The 21881-nt window shown below is 40.0% G+C and overlaps 1 protein-coding gene across 8 annotated transcripts in view; it reads right to left on the minus strand.

The window, feature by feature from the left end:
* The window catches only part of GREB1L (GREB1 like retinoic acid receptor coactivator), a 307520-nt gene that overhangs the window by 45215 nt on the left and 240424 nt on the right, over positions 1 to 21881 (minus strand). For all 8 annotated transcript variants that reach the window (XM_064379355.1, XM_012445023.2, XM_064379354.1 and 5 more), the window contains 3 exons: positions 13741 to 13921; positions 9015 to 9207; positions 1207 to 1340 (listed from right to left, as the gene is read on the minus strand). In XM_064379355.1, coding sequence (XP_064235425.1) covers positions 1207 to 1340; positions 9015 to 9207; positions 13741 to 13921 — 508 coding nt within the window. The remainder of the gene's footprint in view (positions 1 to 1206; positions 1341 to 9014; positions 9208 to 13740; positions 13922 to 21881) is intronic.

A 21881-nucleotide genomic window follows, 5' to 3' on the forward strand; every position in this document is an offset into this window, starting at 1 on the left:
GGATGATTTTGGAAAATTAAGACTACATGTGCTGTGAAAGGATTAATGTCACAGTGTCAGTTAAGACTTCCCGAATGCAACAGCTGCAAAAATATCAAACCCTACTCTGAGCCTGCGCTCTTTCCTGATGAAGTATTATAATTATAATTTGCTGAATGGGAGGCATCTACAGGTCCTTATTTTAATTTCCTTTTCTTTTTTCTTAGCAAAATTATGGGGCAGGTTTGTTAAACAGATGTTAAATAATATGATCAATTAAAGCTGTTTTATGAACTACGGCTACTAAAAATTAGAATTTGCCTTATAAAATAAAGCCCAATCGCCCCAACATTGGATGATCAAACAGAATATTGTGGAGGGCAGAGAGAGACTTCTATTAGGTTAGGTAAACTCTAATGTCTCTACCTTCTCTTTGAATCTATGATTCAAGGTCATGGAGAGAAAAAACTCTTTCAGAGTTTGATCTGGAACTGGGGAATTTTTTTTTCTTTAAAGAAAAGGGAAGAGAAGACAGAAGAGTCATGATCCTTAATCCTTAAAGTCAGGGACTAGAGGAGGCACCCCAAGAACTGAATTCCCTTAAATCAGAAGAGTCATGATCCCTAATCCCTAAAGTCAGGGACTAGAAGAGGTGCCCAATAACCAAATTCACTGAAATCAGAAGAGTCATGATCCTTAATCCCTAAGGTCAGGGACTGGAGGAAGTACCCTAAGAACTGAATTAATTTAAATTATCTGATTGTTCTTTAATTTCTTCTAGTGTACAGTTCAAATCTCTCATAATATAGTTTTTACTGAATCATCTTAGGGTCTTTGCCTGTGGTAGACAGGGGAGAAAAGAGGGAAAATGTCGAAGTCCGAGGTTTAGGGTCAGAGAGGCTGGAGCTCAGAGGAGTGGGTCTTTAATAAGCAAATCCCTCTCTACCCTGTCAATTTCCTGATGATACCAATGACGTATGACTGGGAGCTGACTCAGCATGCAAAGTAGTGCAATGTCCCATTTTGGTCATATTTTCCTTTACTGGTCTTGGATGATCACATAAAACAATAGTAGAGCATCTTAGGAAAGGCTGTTTTAATTTGGCCTTTGCATGTTATCTGCAAGGGCTCCATCAAACTCCCTGCAGCACCACAAAAGGCTTTTGGCTATTTCAGGTCTGCAAGTACAGCGAGAGAGAAGAGCAGAAGGCCTTATTTACTATTTACCTCTCCAAGAGTGTGTTCACCATTTTTTCAAAAGTCTCATCACATCTCAGAAGTGGGCTCGTGATCCCCCACTGCAGAGACTTGCTGTATTCATTCAAGCCAAAGTACAGCTTCTCCTCGCAGCCCATGTCCTCCTGGTTCAAAACACAGAGCAAAAACCCAATGAGGACAGGATACAGTGTGTCTTGTTTTCCAAAAGGGGTGGGGGTGGAGGAATCCTTATAAGAGGTTATTTCCTGACAAGTAAGAAAAAAAAATGTGTTTCATTATGTAACCCAACACCAACTCTGCAGACATCTCTGAGGCACTAAGTAAAATTTCAATTCAAAGAAACTGAATATGTGATTAGTGTAAAGTTAGCACACTTCCTTCAGGCACATGGTTTGTTTTCTTTATCTTTTGTTGGAATACACAAGGTCAGACAGCCTCAATTCTCAGCCTTTTTCTCTGCTGGAAGCAGTTCTCTATACAGATACACAGGCTCTCCTCAGAACTCTCTGGAGATTGACAAACTCCTCTGTTACAGAAACCTTAACTTTTCTGACATTATTCCACACTGGTAACTCATAAAAGCTTATCTTTGCAAACAAATTTTACTTTAAAAATGGAATATATACTTTCCTTAAACAGGATCCACAGTATTTAATGTAGCCCCTTCTTGATGAGTCAGTCATCACTATGAAAATGAACAGCTATTTCAGGACATGACACAAGGATGCCCTCAGAGGATATTGAGACGGGTGATAAGCTGCTTGTCCTTAAACTCAGAAGCTCCAGAATATTAAGTAAGCTTTTTGAGTTCATGAATCTGTTTTTATTTATAGTTTTCTTTTGCATCTTTTCTACATTAGCTTTTTACAGTCACTTCTTGCTGTCATGTTGTCTGTGCCATTTGGTCTCAATTTTGTTATTTATTATGTATTGACATTTTTATTTAAGCACTCTCCAACTCATATTATAAAGGAAGTAAGGCAGCTTTAAAAAATATGATAAGATAAAAATACATTAAGCAATCAGAGAAAGAAAAAGCAAAGATAAGAGAAGGAAGATTGGGCCAGGGATAAAGTTAGTATTCCCCAAAGTGCATGCCAGAAGTTTCTGCACATTTTGTTAGAAGTGGGCTACAAATTTGGTAGCCTAAATTCTGAGCTTTTTTTTTTTTTAGATGGAATCTCACTCTGTTGCCCAGGCTGTAGTGAAGTGGCATGATCTTGGCTCATTGCAACCTCTGCCTCCCGGGTTCAAGCAATTCTCCTGCTTCAACCTCCCAAGTAGCTGGCACTACAGGCATGCACCACCGCCCCCAGCTAATTTTTGTATTTTTAGTAGAGACGAGGTTTCACCACGTTAGCCAGGCTGGTCTCCATTCCTGACCTCAAGTGATCCACCCGCCTCAGCCTCCCAAAGTGCTGGGATTACAGACATGAGCCACTGTGCCCAGCTGGTTCTGAGCTTTTTAGTAACCAACTAAAGAGAAACAACTGTATGATTTATAAGGTTCATGAGATAAAAATAAAGCATGTTTTAACTGGCAGATTTTAATTTTTGAGCCCCCCCACCAAAGCCCTGCTTTTTGGAATAGGGTTTTATTTGAGAGTAAATAGGCTTTATGAGAGCACCAGACTATGTTCTTAGAGATACTGGAGACTGACAACGTAAATTGAATGACATTTCAAGGCTAGAAGCCTTTACTTGTTTCCTTCTGGGCTTAGCTGTGTTCTGGATAACTGTGTCAAATAAGTCATTTCACAGGGAAAAAAGTCATTCATCTGAGTTTCCCTCCTCATATGGACTGCAGACACAGAGTCATTTGGAAAAACTTTATGAAATGTGTACTTGGTCTTCACATTTTCCTCTAACCCTTGGCCCATTTCTTTGGGAAAATAAATCCTACTCCGAGCCTGCTGCTCTTCCTGACACAGCATTAGAACTGCTGGATACGATGCATCCACCTTGCATCCATCCACCTGTCCTCGTTTTTATTTCTCTTTCTCTTTTCTTAGTAGGTTGGGAAATAGATGGCCTGTGATTAACTGCAGCCAGTATGGGTTTTGAGAACTAGAGCTACTAAAAATTAGAATTAGAAGTGAATATTTTCCCCATCTGTTCTGTTTGCGTTAAACTGTAACTATGGTTTTGTATGTGTTACAAAAATTTTAATAGAAATGAGTGGAACCATCCTTTAAACCATGAGCTATGAAACTCTGAATGATTTTACTGTAAAGATACGTTTCAGGTATTATAAATCATGTGATGTATTGAATCACTGTTTCTGGGGGAAGAATGTCCCTTCTCATAAGGCAAACTCCCAGCTCTGGAAGGCCTGCCCTCTCAGTGACCCTCCATGCTCCCTGTGCTTTCGCTGCTGTCTCTGCCTTTGCTTCTGTCCAACGTTCTGCTCTTCAGATGCTGTTCCCTGGAAGGTTACCAAGGACTCTTGAGGCCAATGCCAGTGGTGTTGACTTGTTGGTCCTTGGCCTCACTGCCATTTTGGCAGCTCTCTTTGTTATTTTCTTCCATGATTCTAACCACACCAGCTGCTTCAATAATCATTGTTTATTTAAAAAAAAAAAAAAAATCCCTAATCTACACAATGGTGTGCTCACCTCCATCTTAACTCAGTCTTAAAGTCAGTCCCATCTGCCCTCCACAAATCAAACTTCTTTCGGGCCAGGGGCAGTGGCCCACGCCTATAATCCCAGCACTTTGGGAGGCTGAGGAGGGCAGATCACTTGAGGTCAGGAGTTCAAGACCAGCCTGGCCAACATGGTGAAACCCTATCTTTACTAAAATATAAAAAAATTAGCTGAGCATGGTGGTGCACGCCTATAATCCCAGCTACTCAGGAGGCTGATGCAGGAGAATCGTTTGAACCTGGAAGGCAGGGGTTGTAGTGAGCCAAGATTGTGCCACTGCATGCCAGCTTGGCCGACAGAGTAAGACTGTCTCAAAAAACAAACAAAAAGCTTCTTTCACTTCTGTTTTCCAACTAAAGGCAATACCTCAAAAATATTTCTGGTTCTTCCCTCTCTCTGAATAAACAAATCCTAGAAAATTTACCATGTCTCCCATCCATTTTATTGCCAGGACTACCATTCTGATTCATGTATTTATTCATTCTAATCCAAATTATCAGAAGAAAAGCCACTGATTGATCTACTTCTAATCACTCTGACTTAGCCTGTAGATTGAATGAACTGCCTCTCAGTAGCTACTAAAGCTGAATATATGTGTACTTGATGACCCAGCAATTTCACTCTCAGAGACCCAAAAGAAATTCATACATATGTTTACTAAAGGATGTACCAGGATGTTACAGCAGTACTATTTAAAATAAATGAAATGGGATGGATAAATGCATTGTGGTGGAGTCATACAGTGTAACACACACACAAACAGAGCAAAAAGAATGATTTATGATTCAGCTAGGTGCAATGGCTCACGCCTGTAATCCCAGCCCTTTGGGAAGCCGAGGCAGTTGGACCACCTGAGGTCGGGAGTTTGAGACCAGCCTGACCAACATGGAGAAACCCCATCTCTACTAAAAAAATACAAAATTAGCCGGGTGTGGAGGCACATGCCTGTAATCCCAGATATTTGGGAGGCTGAGGCAGGAGAATCACTTGAACCCAGGAGGCGGAGGTTGCGGTGAGCTGAGATGGCGCCATTGCACCCCAGCCTGGGCAACAAAAGCAAAACCTTGTCTCAAAAAAAAGAATGATTTATGATTCATGCAAACTATAGACAAATTTCACACACAAAATGTTGAGCAAAGGAAGTCAGATACAAGAGAGTACCTACTGCCTGTTTCCATTTATATAAGCTCCATACTGAGCAAAACAAATCTGTGGTAAAGGAGTCCAGAATACTGTTACCCTTTAGTGGGGGTGCCTAGAAGGGACACAGGACTTCCAGGGTGGTGGTAATATTCTGTTTATTGATCTGAGTGCTGGTCCCACAGGTGTGTTTAGTTTGTGAAAATTCATCAACCTGTACATTTACATTGTTAATATAAACAAGAAATAGATAAATTCTAATAATGCTATATATATGTATACCCTTGCTAAAAAATCCTTAATGCCTGTGTAATAAGTGTAAACTTTGCTAATTTGGCACTCACAGCTCCATGTGTATATTTTCAGACTTCTTTTGTGTCCTATGAGGCATCCTCTGAAAAATGCCCACAGTGTCTGTCCTCTGTGTCCCCTGCCCACACTGTCTGCTGCCAGGAGCGCCTCCTCCTGCCCCCATCCCCCTGCCCAGTCCTTTCTGTCTTTTCAGGGCCATCCTCTGTGGTCTCTTTCCCACAGGGCCTCCCCTGGACCTCTCAAATGAATGTGACTCCTCCCTCACTTCAACCCCTGGAGCGTTTTGATTTTTTGAACTTGTCTTATTCTCCTCTGGGTAATAGTGACTTAGATGTGTACTTTGTTCTCTTCTAAACCATCAGTTTTCTTTTTCTTTTCTTTTTTTTTTTTTTGAGAGTCTCACTCTGTCACCCATGCTGGAGTGCAGTGGTGCAATCTCGGCTCATTGCAACCTCCGCCTCCCAGCTTCAAGGGATTCTCCTGCCTCAGCCTCCCAAGAAACTGAGATTACAGGTGCCCACTACCACATTTGGCTAAGTTTTGTATTTCTAGTAGAGATGAGGTTTCACCATTGTTGGTCAGGCTGGTCTCTAACTCCTGACCTCAAATGATCTGCCTGGCTCAGCCTCCTAAAGTGTTGGGATTATAGGTGTGAGCCACCGTGCTCAGCCTAAACTACCAGTTTCCTGTGTGTTCTTTGAAAGATTCAGTACAAGTCCACAAGTGTGCTCAATCATATTTTTTGAATTAAATTAATTAGCTTTTTTCCAATTATTCCTCCTGGGATACTCACTTCAAAATAACTAAAGGAGGCTAATCATCAGGAGCTTCTCCCTTACATGTATAACGTTGTTGTAAATTAAATTAAATGTTTTTTTTTCCCTTTATTCTATGTTGATCTCAATTTCAGGGATGATTTCTTTAAACTTTAAATTGAAGAAGAGTATAATAACTTTCCACCTCTCAATTTTTTTGAATAAATACCTGGTATCATATCTTTAATCCAGAAGTACATTACTAGATATGTCTAAGATAAGAACCCCCTCCTCTCTTATTTATTATTATTATTTTTTTATTTTTTGAGATGGAGTCTTGTTCTGTCACCTAGGCTGGAGTGCAGTGGTGCAATCTCGGCTCACTGCCACCTCCACTTCCTGGGTCCAAGCAATTCTCCAGCCTTAGCCTCCTGAGAAGCTGGGATTACAGGAACCCGCCACCACACCCAGCTAACTTTTGTTTGTTTGTTTTTTGAGACAAAGTCTCACTCTTGTCTCCCAGGCTGCAGTGCAATGGCATGATCCTGGCTCATTGCAACCTCCACCTCCTGGGTTCAAGCCATTCTTCTGCCTCCACCTCCCAAGTAGCTGGGACTACAGGTGCATGCCACTATGCCTGAATAACTTTTGTATTTCTTGTAAAGATGGGGTTTCACCATGTTCCCCAGGCTGGTCTTGAACTCCTGGGCTCAAGTGATCCACCCGCCTTGGCCTCCCGAAGTGCTGGGATTACAGGCATGAGCCAATGTGCACAGCTAAAATGACTTTTAAGGAAAATTATTTTAAACCTGTTTCTCTATTTCATGGTAGGAGAAAATAAAGGGTAGAGGCTATTGGTCCTTCTTCCTATCACTGGGGTGTGATCCCTTTTGAAAAAGACTGAATTAGGATAGTTCTCTCTTCACCCCAATAATATATTGAAATTTAATGTATAATAGGAAAACTATCTGTGAGATTAATAAAAGAATTAATCTTGGCCGGGCATGGTGGCTCACTCCTGTAATCCCAGCACTTTGAGAGGCCAAGGTGAGTAGATAATCTGAGGTTGGGAGTTCAAGACCAGTCTGGCCAACATGGTGAAACCCTGTCTCTACTAACAAAATACAAAAATTGGGCCAGTCATGGTGGCTCATACCTCTAATCCCAGCACTTCAAGAGGCCAAGGCAGGCAGATCACAAGGTCAAGAGATCGAGGCCATCCTGGCCAACACAGTGAAACCCCATCTCTACTAAAAACATAAAAAAATAGCCAGGCATGGTGGCACATGACTGTAATCCCAGCTACTCAGGAAGCTGAGGCAGGATAATCACTTGAACCTGGGAGGCGGAGGTTGTTGTGAGCTGAGATAGTGCCACTGCACTCCAGCCTGGGCAACAGAGCGAGACTCCATCTCAAAAAAAAATTAATTAAAAAAAGAATTATTCTTTCCATTCATTCTCTTGGTAATCCCATTCTTTGTTAGAGCAACCTAGCAGCTGCTTGGGCAGCCCACAGGTCCACCTTGTAGTTTGGAGGCAAAGGAACTCCAGTAGTTCTGTTATCTCACTCCTAACTCAACTGCCCAATGAATGACTGGAGCTGGCATGGCGCAGATACCAAGAAAGCAAAAGCTCAAAGTAATCTCTAGTGATAGAGAACATACTGAGTTAGTTCTCATTAGGCAGTGTCTGCTGAAGACAGTAAGCTTTAAGGACCTGAGCTGGCTGCCTGCAAGGAACAGTCCAATGCTCAAAGACAAGAGTGCAAAGTCAGAGAAAACTTAACTACTTCATGACAGAATGAAAGGCACTGGGTTGATAAATGTTAGTTTTATATAAGACATTTTTGGTGTTTTTTACTTAAACATGTTTATTTTAAAATATCCAGTGTTCAATATTTTCAAATGAAGGATCCATTGCTTAATGGCTTACTTATTTATTTATTCATTTATTTATTGAGATGGAATCTAATTCTGTTACCCATGCTGGAGTGCAGTGGCATGATCTTGGCTCACTGCAACCTCCATTTCCTGGGTTCAAGCAATTCTCCTGCCTCAGCCTCTTGAGTAGCTGGGATTACAGGTGCCTGCCACCATGCCCAGCTAATTTTTGTATTTTTAGTAGAGATGGAAACAGTTTCACTGTGTTGGCAAGGCTGGTCTCGAACTCCTGACCTCATGATCCACCCGCCTTGGTCTCCCAAAGTGCTGGGATTACAAGCGTGAGACAACGTGCCTGGCCTAATTTTTATTATTTTAATGAAACTCATATTTCTTCTCTTTGATAGTATATTTAGCAGTTTGTAGGTCATAGAAAATATTTTTCAATATTAGAGATTGGAGTAAAAACTATAAAGCCCTGGATATATCCAGTGTTGAGATGGGTAGTCTCAATGCATTCAGTGCTTATGGAGTAATTTAAAGTAACAGTGTCATCATCCCATTTCATACAGAAGACTATGAAAACTGATTTAAACCAAAACATAGTTGCTAGAGGAGCAAGTGAGTAATTAACAGTGATACAGCTCATCAGACTAAAACATGACAAAGAGGTCATCCAAGAGGACAATAAAATTTCAGGTCTCAGGGTGAAATTAATCATATTATAGGCACAAAGGAAATCCAGGATATTGATGATGGTCTCAGATAACATCAACTCTACTTTTTCGAAAACTATATAGGATGGATAATTTTGTATCTGCATGATACCTAGGAAAAGAACCACCTAATCAAATTTATATAGGACACTATTTACTAGCCTTTAGTCTTGTAATAATTGTGAATATATGGAACTTTAAGAAGATACAGAATTATGTTAAATTTTTGAACTCTTACATAAACCATTATGTTAGATTTTGAATTCTTGTGAATATAGTCTTAAGCCATGACCACATTTTGTTACAAGGTCCTACCCCCTGGGGAACTGAGAACATGACAGTGTACCAGAAAGCAGGCAGGAGACTCACCCCGGTATCCAACTGTATCCAGTGAACCTCATTGTTAGAGCTAATGCGGGACTGTTGGGTCTGTAGAGTGTATGGGAAGGAGCTGACCTGAAGCACCAGGAGGTTGAAAGCTTCCAGAACTTCTCTGCAATTAATGACTCTATCAGCTAGTCCATGGCTGGGTTCACCATGTGACAAAGAGCCTGAAATGACACTGTAGAAATATTGAAAGTCATATTAATACCTCATTTAATCAATTAGATGCAGGATCAGACACTAACATGGAGATAATTTTTTTTTTTTTCTTGAGACAGAGTCTCACTCTGTGGCCCAGGCTGGAGTGCAGTGGCATGATCTTGGTTGACTGCAACCTCCACCTCCCAGGTTCATGCGATTCTCCTGTCTCAGTCTCCCAAGTAGCTGAGACTACAGGCATATGCCACTTTAGTAGATGGGGTTTCACTGTGTTAGCCAGAATGGTCTTGATCTCCTGACCTCGTGATCTGCCCACCATAGTCTCCCAAAGTGCTGGGATTACAGGCATGAGCCACTGCACCTGGCTGAAATAATGTTTTAGTTTCTACTTTTCTGTCTCTTTCAATTGGGAGCAGAGTAGAAACACCCAAAATTTGATGTGGAAGGGAAAAAAATTTACATTCCTTCTTTTCAGACAAGTTTCAGGAATATATATATATATTTTTTCCTTTTCAGTTTATCCCTGATATACCTCAAAGTGCAAACTCAGTTATTTAGGGCAATGATATCTAAATCTGCAGTTGGGCCGGGCATGGTGGCTCACGCTTTTAATCCCAGCACTTTGGGAGGCCAAGGTGGGCAGATCACCTGAGGTCAGGAGATCAAGACCAGCCTGGCCAACATGGTGAAACCCCGTCTCTACTAAAAAAAAAAAATACAAAAAAAAAAAAATTAACCAGGTGTGGTGGTGTGTGCCTGTGATCCTAGCTACTTGGGAGGTTGAGGCAGGAGAATTGCTTGAATCAGGAGGAGGAGTTGCTTATGGTGAGCAGAAATCATACCACTGTACTCCAGCTGGGCAACACAGCAAGACTCTGTCTCAATAAAAAAAAAACAAACCGAACCCCCAAAAGCAACAAAAAAATTAAATACAGAGAAGTCCAACATGTATCCTCAGAATATCACCCAAAACTTTCAAAGATGAGGTATATGGGGTCAATGAGCTATTCCTGCTCATAGAAGACTACCAATAACTGAACAGATGTGGGGAAAATTTTTTTTCCTGCTCTCTCTCCCTTCGCTCCCTTCTTTGAAATCTAACAAGTTCTACAAGATCTTATTTATAGCTACATATGGCTCTAGGTTTCAGATTGTGGAGTATTACCCAACACTTTCTGGCTTCTGAATAAGTACAATTCTGACATTTCCCTATCACAAACCAAAAACTTCCACATTCCTAACCTCAGCATCTCCTGGAGAAAAGAAAATCTATAAAGGCTTGATGATGCCTGAATTCTCTCCCCACTACATGGTGAGGACAAACCATGATATGTAATACTTGATGACTATTTGCCACCACCCCGACCCTGTCCTTTTAAAAGGATTTGCTTTTTAATCCACAGGAACAAAGATGCCCCCTACTAGATAATTACTATAATTTGATCTGGGAGCAAAAGTGGCTCCACATTGATTTTTTTTTTTTTTTTTTTTGAGACGGAGTCTCCCAGGCTGGAGTGCAGTGGCAGAATCTCTGCTCACTACAACCTCCACCTCCTGGGTTCAAGTGATTCTCCTGCTTCAGCCTCCTGAGTATCTGGGATTACAGGCATGTGCCACTATGCCTGGCTGATTTTTTTGTATTTTTAGTAGAGATGGGGTTTCACAATGTTAGCCGGTCTTGAACTCCTGACCTCAAGTAATCCACCTGCCTTGGCCTCTCAAAGTGCTGGGATTACAGGTGTGAGCCACTGTGCCCTGCCAACTTCTTTTTCATTAATAAATTCATCCAGGCTGGGTGCAGTGGCTCATGCCTCTAATCCCAGCACTTTGGGAGGCCAAGGATTATGAGGTCAAGAGCTCAAGACCAGCCTGGTCAAGATGGTGAAACCCTGTCTCTACTAAAAATACAAAAACTAGCTGGGCTAATTTTTAGTGGCATGGTGGCAGGCACCTGTAATCCCAGCTACTCAGAAGGCTGAGGCAGAGAATTGCTTGAATCCACAAGGCAGAGGTTGAAGTGAGCTGAGATCGCGCCACTGCACTCCAGCATGGGTGATAGAGCAAGACTCTGTCTCAAAAAAAAAAAAAAAAAAAAAGTTCATTCAGTAAATATGATATTCTACTGGGAACCTGGGGAAGGTTTCAGGTCTTTAAAGTGGCATCTCTACTGCTTTTAAAGGCAAGAGGGAAGAGAGAAAGGCAAGAAAGGGGAGAAATAGTAGAAGAGAAAGGAAGAGAAGCAAAGGCTGGGCTCAGTAGCTCATGCCTATAATCCCAGCACTTTGGGAGGCCAAGGCAGGTGGATCACGAGGTCAAGAGATCAAGACCATCCTGGTCAACATGGTGAAACCCCATCTCTACTAAAAATACAAAAATTAGCTGGGCATGGTGGTGTGTGCCTGTAGTCCTAGCTACTTGGGAGGCTGAGGCAGGAGAATTGCTTGAACCCAGGAGGTAGAGGTTGTGGTGAGCCAAGATCATGCCATTGCACTCCAGCCTGGGTAACAAGAGTGAAACTCTGTCTCAAAAAAAAAAAAAAAAAAAGGAAGAGAAGGAAGGCAAAAAGGAAAAGTGGGGTGGAGGCAGAGAGGGAAGCACATCTCCCTTTCAGGAGCTCATTCATCTTAACCTCCTCATTGCTGTCCTTCCTCCTGACATAGCTGAGCTCCACAAAGCTCTTAAAACAGAATTTTTTTTAAGGAATCTCTAAATTTGTCCACAGTGTAGTGATATGGTTTGACTCTGTTCCCCACCTCAACCAGTCTCATCTTGTAGCTCCCATAATTCCCATGTGTTGTGGAAGGGAACCACTGGGAGATGACTGAATTGTGGGGATAGGTCTTTCCCATGCGGTTCTCAGGATAGCCAGTAAGTCTCATGAGATATGATAGTATTATAAGGGGGAGTTTCCCTGCATAAGCTGGCTACAGAAATTTGCATAAGTAACGAGGAACCGAATGTTAATCCCCAAGACAATGGGGAAAATGTCTCTAGGATATGTCAGAGGTCTTCATTGCAGCCCCTCCCATCCTAGGCCTGGAGGCCTAGGATGAAAAAATGCTTTTGTGGGCCTGGCCCAGGGTCCCCATGCTGTGTACAGCCTAGGGACTTGGTGCCCAGCTGTGTCCCAGCTGCTTCAGCTGCAAATAAAAAGGGCCAAGGTACAGCTTGGGCTGTTGCTTCAGAGGGTGGAAGCCCCAAGCCTTGGCAGCTTTCATGTGGTGTTGAGCCTGTGGGTGCATAGAAGTCAAGAATTGAGGTTTGGGAACCTCCGCCTAGACTTCAGATGTATGGAGGTACCTGGATACTCAAGCAAAAGTTTGCTGCAGGGGTGGGCCCTCATGGAGAACCTCTGCTAGGGCAGTGAGAAAGGGAAATGTGGGGTTGGACCCCCCCACCCTGAGTTTCTACTGGGGCCTGTAGCCCCTTGGTTTTAGCCAATTTCTCCCATTTAGAATGGCTGTATTTAGCCAATGCCTGTACCCCCATTATATCTAGGAATAACTAACTTGCTTTCGATTTTACAGGCTCATAGGACAAAGGGACTTGCATTGTCTCATGAGACTTTGGACTTGGACTTTTGGGTTAGTGCTGAAATGAGCTGAGACTTTGGGGGACTGTTGGGAAGGTACGATTGGTTTTGAAATGTGGAGATACAAGATTTGGGAGGGGCCAGGGTGGAAAGATATGGTTTGGCTCTGTATCCTCACCCAAATCTCATCTTGTAACTCCCATAATTCCTATGTATCGTGGGAGGGACCCAGTGGGAGGTGACTGAATTATGGGGGCAGGCCTTTCCTGTACTGTTCTTGTGATATAAGTCTCATGAGATCTGATAGTATTATCAGGGGGAGCTTCCCTGCACAAGTTCTCTTTGCCTGCCACCATCCATGTAAGATGTGACTCGATCCTCCTTGCCTTATGCCATGATTGTGAGGCTTCCCTAGCGATGTGGAACTGTGAGTCCAATTAAACCTTTTTCTTTTGTAAATTGCCAAGTCTCAGGTATGTCTTTATCAGCAGCATGAAAGTGGACTAATATATATAGTTAACATAAAACCAGCATGAAATCAATGAGAAAAGTTGAGTAAGCAAGAAAAGGGTAGGAAAAAGTCACCAGTAAGAAGATGCCAAGTGTTAGGGCCCCTGGGCTTTGGAATCACCTTTAACACTTTTTTTTTTTTTTTTTGAGATGAAGTCTCGCTCTGTCAGTCAGGCTGGAGTGCAATGGCAAGATCTTGGCTCACTGCAGCCTCTGGCTCCCAGGTTTAAGCGATTCTCCTGCCCCAGCCTCCCAAGTAGCTGGGATTACAGGCACGTGCTATCAGGCCCAGCTAATTTTTGTATTTTTAGTAGAGATGGGGTTTTACCATGTTGGCCAGGCTGTTCTCTAGGTCCTGACCTCAAGTGATCCACCCGTCTCAGCCTCCCAAAGTGTTGGGATTACAGGCATGAGCCACCACACCACACTGAGACACCTTTAACATATTTCATTAGGTAACAATTACTGCTGTGGAAGGGAGACTGCGTTTGCTCACTCTGAAGCAATCACCTTGTTAGTTCCACATGGGAGTTGTCATGAACTAGCACAAACAGCGTGTACGGGTTCTGTTTCACTCTCCTCATAAAAACTTCAAACTTGGTTTGAATCTCATTGTCTAGACGAACAACATATTTTTCTGCTCTCTGGTGGGCTGTCCCGTTTTCTTCCAGACCCAAGTCTACAAGGACACCTGCCAAGAAGAAAAAAGTTCATCTTTTAATACACTTTTACACATACACACAGAGGAGACAGACTTGAGTTCACTGTCAGCCGATACTGGGTATCATATGTATGAAGAGATTTACAGAGCAGGTATTTTTTCTTTTTTATGTTCCCCATCACAGTTTTGAGGAGGAAATATCAGATATTCTTTTCTTGGTAACGTGTCCGCCACCTGCCATACCTAACACAAATACAGGGAACATTCTGGATGAGATAAAAGCAGCTGAGTGTATAAGACCTTTGCTTCATTAAATTCTATTTGCATATAAAGTGCTGCTGCTAATGGCTTCAACAGGCCACCTGGAAAAAATTAAGCTTTAGGCTACAGCTCTTGACAAAATTAATATAAGCCTTCTTTATCCTAAATTTAGCAACAAACCATATACAAGAAAATAAACATATATATATATATAATGTCCAAAGATACCACATTAGACTGTCAGCTTTTTACGGTGGTGTTTTACTCATTTTTATACAGTGACCGTGTTGCACAGTATCTAGAGCACTGGCAGTTCTCAATAAATGCTGGATTTATGTACCAACTTAATAAACTGAATTAGTCATGATTGCTCTATTCTCAAAATGTTAGAAACTATGAAACTTTAATGCTGTATAATTATCTGTCTATAATAAAATTATTTCTACACACATCTAAAGCAGTTCTAGGCATACAAAGCTGTTGTTGAGATAACTGATTAAGAGAGCAAATCTTCCTTTAAATGAAGAGAATTTTATGATTTATATTGACTTAATTTTATCTATCTTTTTAGTATAAATGCAGCTCAGTGAACAACTACATGCAATTAGCATCTACATGCTATAATACTTACAGCCCTAAATGATATTAAAAAAAAGTTTTACCATATGAAAAATTCTTTATACCAGAAAAGGTGGACTGAACAGTAATTTTGCTTTCAAACACTGTTCATTAGGAGCCTTTACTCACCGATTGTTTTCAATTCCAACCCAAATGTAGTCAAACTTTGTTATGAATATTTCCAAAGGCAATCAATCAAACATTTAATTTGGCAGGTACTGTAACTTTTTTGAAATTGGATTGTGGCCGGGTGCAGTTGCTCACGCCTGTAATCCCAGCACTTTGGGAGGCTAAAATGGGCAGATGACTTGAGGCCAGGAGTTCCAGACCAGCCTGGGCAACACGGTGAGACCTCATCTCTAGAAAAAATACAAAAATTAGGCAGGTGTGGTGGTGCACACCTGTAGTCCCAGCTACTCAGAAGGCTGAGGCAGGAGAATCACTTGAACCTGGGAGGCAGAGATTGTAGTATGCAGAGATCACACCGCTGCACTCCAGCCTAGGCAATAAAGTAAGACTCTGTTTCAAAAAAAGAGAAAGGAAAAAACTCTATAGCTATTTATTGATCATCTACTATGTGTTATGCCAGGTACTGTGTTAGGCCTGGGGATACAGAGGGGAACAGGACAAAGATCTAAATCTCATGAAGCTTATGATGGAGAAGACAGAAAATTTTGATGAGTGTCATGATGGAGACAAGGTACCATGGGGTAGGCAGAGGAAGCCAGTAGAGGCATTAGAGAAAGGACCTACTTAATCTCTAGAGTGTCTGTTTCCTTATCTGTAAAATGGGAAGTGTAGTATCAGTTGTAAATTAGTCTGTATTTCCTGTTTATCCTTAGGAAATAAGCAGTGTGAGTTAAGGCATCCTAAAAAGAAAAGATCATAAATAATTCATAGAGAGGATAAAATACACCATATGGATAGTTAAGACTTTGCTGCCTTTCAAAATAAATGAAATCAAGATCGATTGTGGCTTTTTGGGTAAGATGAAGTATAAAGACAACGTATGTCTTTGACAGGTCAATTCCATACATTCCCTTACTGGGAAAAAAAAAAAGTACCAGGAATCTAAGAGGTTGTTTTCTTGGATATGACATGGTATATTAGCCCGTAACTATACAGGCTGCTGGCTCTGTGCTGAGCAGGCACATCAGAACTACTTGTTTTATTTCTAATTGGGCATTTTTAGTAGATCATCCTTACTTTTAAATTGTGTTTTAGACTTGTTTTATTTATTTATTTATTTGAGATAGAGTCGCGCTCTTGTTGCTCAGGCTGGAGTGCAATGGCACGATCTGGGCTCACTGCAACCTCTGCCTCCCAAGTTCAAGTAATTCTCATGCCCCCAACTCTTGAGTACAGGCACCTGCCACCACACCTGGGTAATTTTTTTTTTATTTTTAGTAGTAATGGGGTTTCACCATGTTGGCCAGGCTGGTCTCAAACTCCTGACCCCAGGTGATCCACCTGCCTTTGCCTCCTAAAGTGCTAGGATTACAGGTGTGTGAGCCACTGCACCTGGACGCTTTTATTTTTAAGTTTTTTTTTTTTTTTCCTCATAATGAAAGTGATAGATACTCATTTTGGAAAAACTGGAAAGTATAGAGATACATTTAAAAGGAAACGTTTATCCATTGAATTTTAATTCACTGCTTATATTTTTTCTGCTTTCTTTCCTGTGCTTTTCTATGCACATTATGTAGCCTGACTCACATTGTGTAATTGTATATCCTGATATCTATCTATCTATCTATCTATATATCATCTATTGCTCATAACAAGAAAGAAGCAAAACAAGTAAAAACAAAACTATCACGTTTACTAATAATATGTCTGTGTAGAAAACAAAATATGGATGAATCTATTAATAAGAATTTAGAGCTGGGCGCGGTGGCTCACGCCTGTAATCCTAGCACTTTGGGAGGCTGAGGCAGGCGGATCACCTGAGGTCAGGAGTTCAGGACCAGCCTGACCAATGTGGTGAAACCCCATCTTAAAAAAAAAAAAAATTTAGTTGATGGATTCAAAATCAATTTACAAAGATCAGTTGCATTTCTGTACACAAGCAGTAGTTAGGAAGTGCATTAAAAAAGAAAACTTTTACGGTAAGTTCAAAAAACATTATATATCTAGGAATAAATCTTACAAAAGGTATGTAACACCTTTATGGAGAAAATGATGACACTATTAATGATGTTAAAAATGACCTAAATAGAGCTACATCATACATTTAAAGAGACAGAGTCTTGTTCTATCACCCAGGCTGGTGTGCAGTAGTGCGATTACACTTCACTGTGGCCTTGAGCTACTGGGCTCAAGCTATCCTCCTGCCTCAGTGTCCTGGGTAGCTGGGCCTGCAGGCATGTGCCACCATGCCTGGCTAAGTTTTTTTCTTTTCTTTCTTTTTTTTTTTTTTTTTTGATAGAGATGCTGGTCTCAAACTCCTGGCCTCAGGCAATCCTCCAGCTTTGGCCTCTCAAAGCACTGGGGTAACAGGTATGATCCTCGACCAACAAGTTTTTTTTTTTTACTTGAAAATTTGTTTTTAAAATTTATATTGCAGAGCAAAGGACCAAAAAGAGTCACTAAACTCTTCACTCATCACTGGGATTACAGGTATGAGCCACTGCACCTGGCCAGTCACAATCATTTATACCCAGTTTCTTCTAAGAATTTGGTAGTTTTAGCTCTTACATTTATTAGGTCTTTGATCCATTATGAGTTATTTTTTTTGTATATGAGGTAGAGGTCAAATTTCACTCTTTTGCATGTAGATATTCAGTTGTCCCAGCATCATTTGTTGACAAAACTATTCTTTCTCTGTTAAATCATCTGGCACCCTGGTCAAAACTGAATTGACTGTAAATAGGTTTATTTCTGGAATCTCAATACCATCTTGTTTATCTATGTTTTTCCTTTTGTCATCACCACACTGTCTTGAATACAGTAGCTTATATAGTTTACTACTGTAGCTTAAAATGGGGAAATGAGAGTCCTCTAACTTTATTGTTTTTCAATATTGCTTTGGGTATTCTGGGCCCCTTACATTTCCACATGAATTTTAGGATCAGCTTATAAATTTCTGCAAAGAAGCCAGGTGGGATTTTCATAGGGGATACACTGAATCTGTAGACCAATTTGGGGGAATATGGTCGTCTTAAAAATATTAGTAAATCTTCAAATTTATCCTCCAGCTTTGGCCTCTCAAAGCACTGGGGTAAGAGGCATGATCCTCGACCAACAAGTTTTTTTTTTTACTTGAAAAATTGTTTTTAAAATTTATATTGCAGAGCAAAGGACCAAAAAGAGTCAAGATAGTTCTGAAGTAGAAAACACAGGAGAGGTTTGTCTCACTAGAGATTAAGAATTAGAGCTTTGTTAATAAGACAGTGGTTTGGGCATAGAGGTATAAGTTAGTAATTGTGTAATTACCAGAAAAAAAATCAAATAAGTGAATATATTGTAGATAATGAGAACTAGGCTTCTTCCTGTCAGAGAAAAAAGTTACAAATAACTCATTTTTAAACATAGGTAGATACAGAAATGAAGAGGTACATGTGTGCATTCATGGGTTAATATACATACATATAATTTCCTAGCTCTGTCTGCTGAGTGGGCCTATGCGCAGTGACATCTTAGTAGCTAATGGGCACACTTAATGCTCAAATTTTGATTTTTAAATACCATTCTTCAATACAAGAAATCAGGTTTCTTGGAAAAAAGGTTAATCCCAATGTTGAGGCAGAAAAATAAAAAGTAACCCTGGAATGTCTTATGATTTCAGAAAGTAAGAAAATGGTATGTGAAAATGGATGATAATATGTTAAAAAAACACAAGAGCCTGCCTGAAGGAACCTACAATGGCCAATGCTGGAAAATTTGAGCAAAATAATAATAATCATCATCATAGTGTTGGAAATAACCCATAGAATAAAATAAAGATGAACTGTATTTATAAATACATACATAAATGAGGAGAAACAACTTTTCCTTACAGAATTTAATTAACAAATTCCTACCAGTAAATGTAGGGAAAAAACAACCGAAAATCATCATTTTCCAAATACCACAATAAATTGCAGGCAAGATCCACTAATGGATGCAAAAATTAGTGGTTGAAAGTTTGACGAAAACAGGATATTACACTAGCTTAAAATATTTCCACAAGATTTTAAATCAATTCTAAAGAGGAAGCTAGTAACTTTACAATGCAGAAACCTGGCAGACATACCTTAATTAAGTGATCAAGGTTAACATCACCAATAATAAAACATGAACCTCAAGTACTCCCTGACATGATGCAATGAGGACACAGTATCACTTTTGTGGTTTTCTTGCCAAAAACTCAAAACCTCAATTTAATTGTGAGAAAACTCAAATATTCCCTACACAAAACAATTGACTAGTATTCATTTAACGTCATGAAAAGCCAGGAAAGACTGAAGAAATGTCACAGATTGGAGGAGATGAAGAGGACATAACTGAATGCAATGTGTGATCCTGGATTGGAACCTGGAACAGGAAAAATGACAGTAAGAGAAAGACTGATGAGATCTTTCGTAACAGTATTATTCTGGTATTGATTTCCTGCTCTGATAATTGTAATATACTTAGGTAAGTTGTTCTCATTAACTACAATATATTCACTTATTTGATTTTTTTTTTCTGGTAATTACACAATTACTAACTTATACCTCTATGCCCAAACCACTGTCTTATTAACAAAGCTCTAATTCTTAATCTCTAGTGAGACAAACCTCTCCTGTGTTTTCTACTTCAGAACTATCTTGACTCTACATTCTAACAGCTTTAGTGATATAAGTATGTATTCACATATAATTCAATAGCTTTTAGGATATATTCACAGAGTTGGACAACAGTCACCACAATTTTAAAACATTTTTGCCACCTCCTAAGAAAACTCCATACATTTAACCCCTCAATTCTTCCCTCACTGCCGCCATCCCTAAACAATCACAGTCTACTTTGTGTCTCTACAGACTGGCTATTCTAAACATTTCATGTAAGTGGAATTGTACAAGATGCAATCTTATGTGACTGGCTTCTTTCACTTGGAATAACATTTTCAAATTTCATACATGTTGTAGTATGCATCAATATTTTGTTTCTTTTTATTGTTACTATTTCACCGTATGTATATACCACATTTTATTTATCCATAATAGCCGAAAAGCAGAAACAACCCAAATATCCACCAAGTGATGAATATAAATGTCTTTTCATTTATTTAGGTCTTCTTTAATTTCTTTCAGCAGTGTTTCATTATTTCAGAGCATAAGCTTTGTACTACTTTGTCAAATGCATTCCTATGTATTTTATTTTTTATATTCTTGTAATTGAAATGTTCTTAATTTCATTTTCAGATCCCTTGCACTATTTTTGTAACTTTTTGTATGTCTAAAATGATTTTAAAATAAAAAAATTTTAAGAAGGCATGACCATACCAAATATTTACTGAAGCACATACATTGCAGGGGGGAGTGTAAATATAATCACTTTGGAAAAAATTCAGCATTCTTTGATAAAGTTTAAAATGTTGTTAACCTGTGTTCCAACAATTTTATTCCCAGGGAAGCTCTTATATGTGTACCAGCACTGTTTGAAGGAATAAAAAAACTAAAATCATTACAAATGTTTATCAGTAGTAGAATTGTGTTTTTTAAAAGATATGTGATGTATTTTTTTTTTAAGACAAAGTTTTGCTCTTTTTGCCTAGGCTGGAGTACAATGGTGCGATCTCGGCTCACTGCAACCCCTGCCTTCTGGGTTCAAGCGATTCTCCTGCCTCAGCCTCCCGAGTAGCTGGGATTACAGGCATGCACCGCCACGCCAAGCTAATTTTTTATTTTTAGTAGAGATAGGGTTTCTCCATGTTGGTCAGGCTGGCCCCGAACTCCCGACCTCAGGTGATCCACTGGCCTCGGCCTCCCAAAGTGCTGGGATTACAGGCATGAGCCACTGCACCCCACCGATATGTGATGTATTTATATAGAAGAATACTAGGGCCGGGTGCAGTGGCTCATGCCTGTAATCTCAGTACTCTGGGAGGCCGAGGCAGATGGATCACAAGGTCAGGAGTTCGAGACCAGCCTGACCAACATGGTGAAACCTCCTCTCTACTAAAAATACAAAATTTAGCCAGGCATGGTGGGGCACACCTGTAATGCCAGCTACTCAGAGGCTAAGGTAGGAGAATCGCTTGAACCCAGGAGGCGGAGGTTGCAGTGAGCTGATATCACGCCACTGCACTCCAGCTTGGGCAACAGAGTGAGACTCTGTCTCAAAAACACAGAATACTACTAAAAAATCAGTGAAATGAATGAATTACAGCTACAAACAACAGTAGGATCAACTTCAGGAATTTAACATTGAGCATAAAGAATTAAATCATAGGAGAATATGTAGAACGTAGTTCTACTTAGGTTTCAAGTGTATGAAATTAAGTATATATTGTTTAGGAGTTAAGGCATTACGGTAAAACTATAAGTAAAAGCAAGGGAGTGATACACAAAACTCAGTGTAATGGTTACCTTTGAAAAGAGAGGGACATTAGCATCAGGGAGGGGCACCAGGCAGAGTCTTCCGTGTTCCTTATTTTGGTGGGTAATGAGTGCTCATTCCATTGTGATTTTTAAATATCCTTTATAAATTTGATCTATTCAATAATTAAAACTTCTTAAAAAGGGGGAATGCAAATTACCTATCCATGTTTTAGAACTATTTGAAGACAATAATTCTACAGACTCCATCTGACAGATACATCATCAATGAACAGCAGCTATTTTAACTTCACATTCTATTTTGACTACTACAGAAATGGAAAGACAAGTGCCATAAATACCTGTATACTCTTCAATTAAATTAATCAGTTGTTAATATTTTGTAAATTTGCTTTTTCTTTGTTACTTTTTATTGTTGTGCTTTTGATAAATAATTTGGAAATAAGTAACATATATCATAATACTTTACCCTTAAATCCTTTAATATGCTCTTCCTAAGAGCAAAGACATTCTACCATGTAAGTACAATATCATTACATCTACAGAACTTAACCAACATCAGTATAATATTCTTTAATACACAGCCC

Source organism: Aotus nancymaae, unplaced genomic scaffold (genome assembly GCF_030222135.1).
Source record: "Aotus nancymaae isolate 86718 unplaced genomic scaffold, 86718_ANA_hifiasm-v0.15.2.pri h1tg000020l, whole genome shotgun sequence".
Classification (NCBI taxonomy): Eukaryota; Metazoa; Chordata; class Mammalia; order Primates; family Aotidae; genus Aotus; species Aotus nancymaae.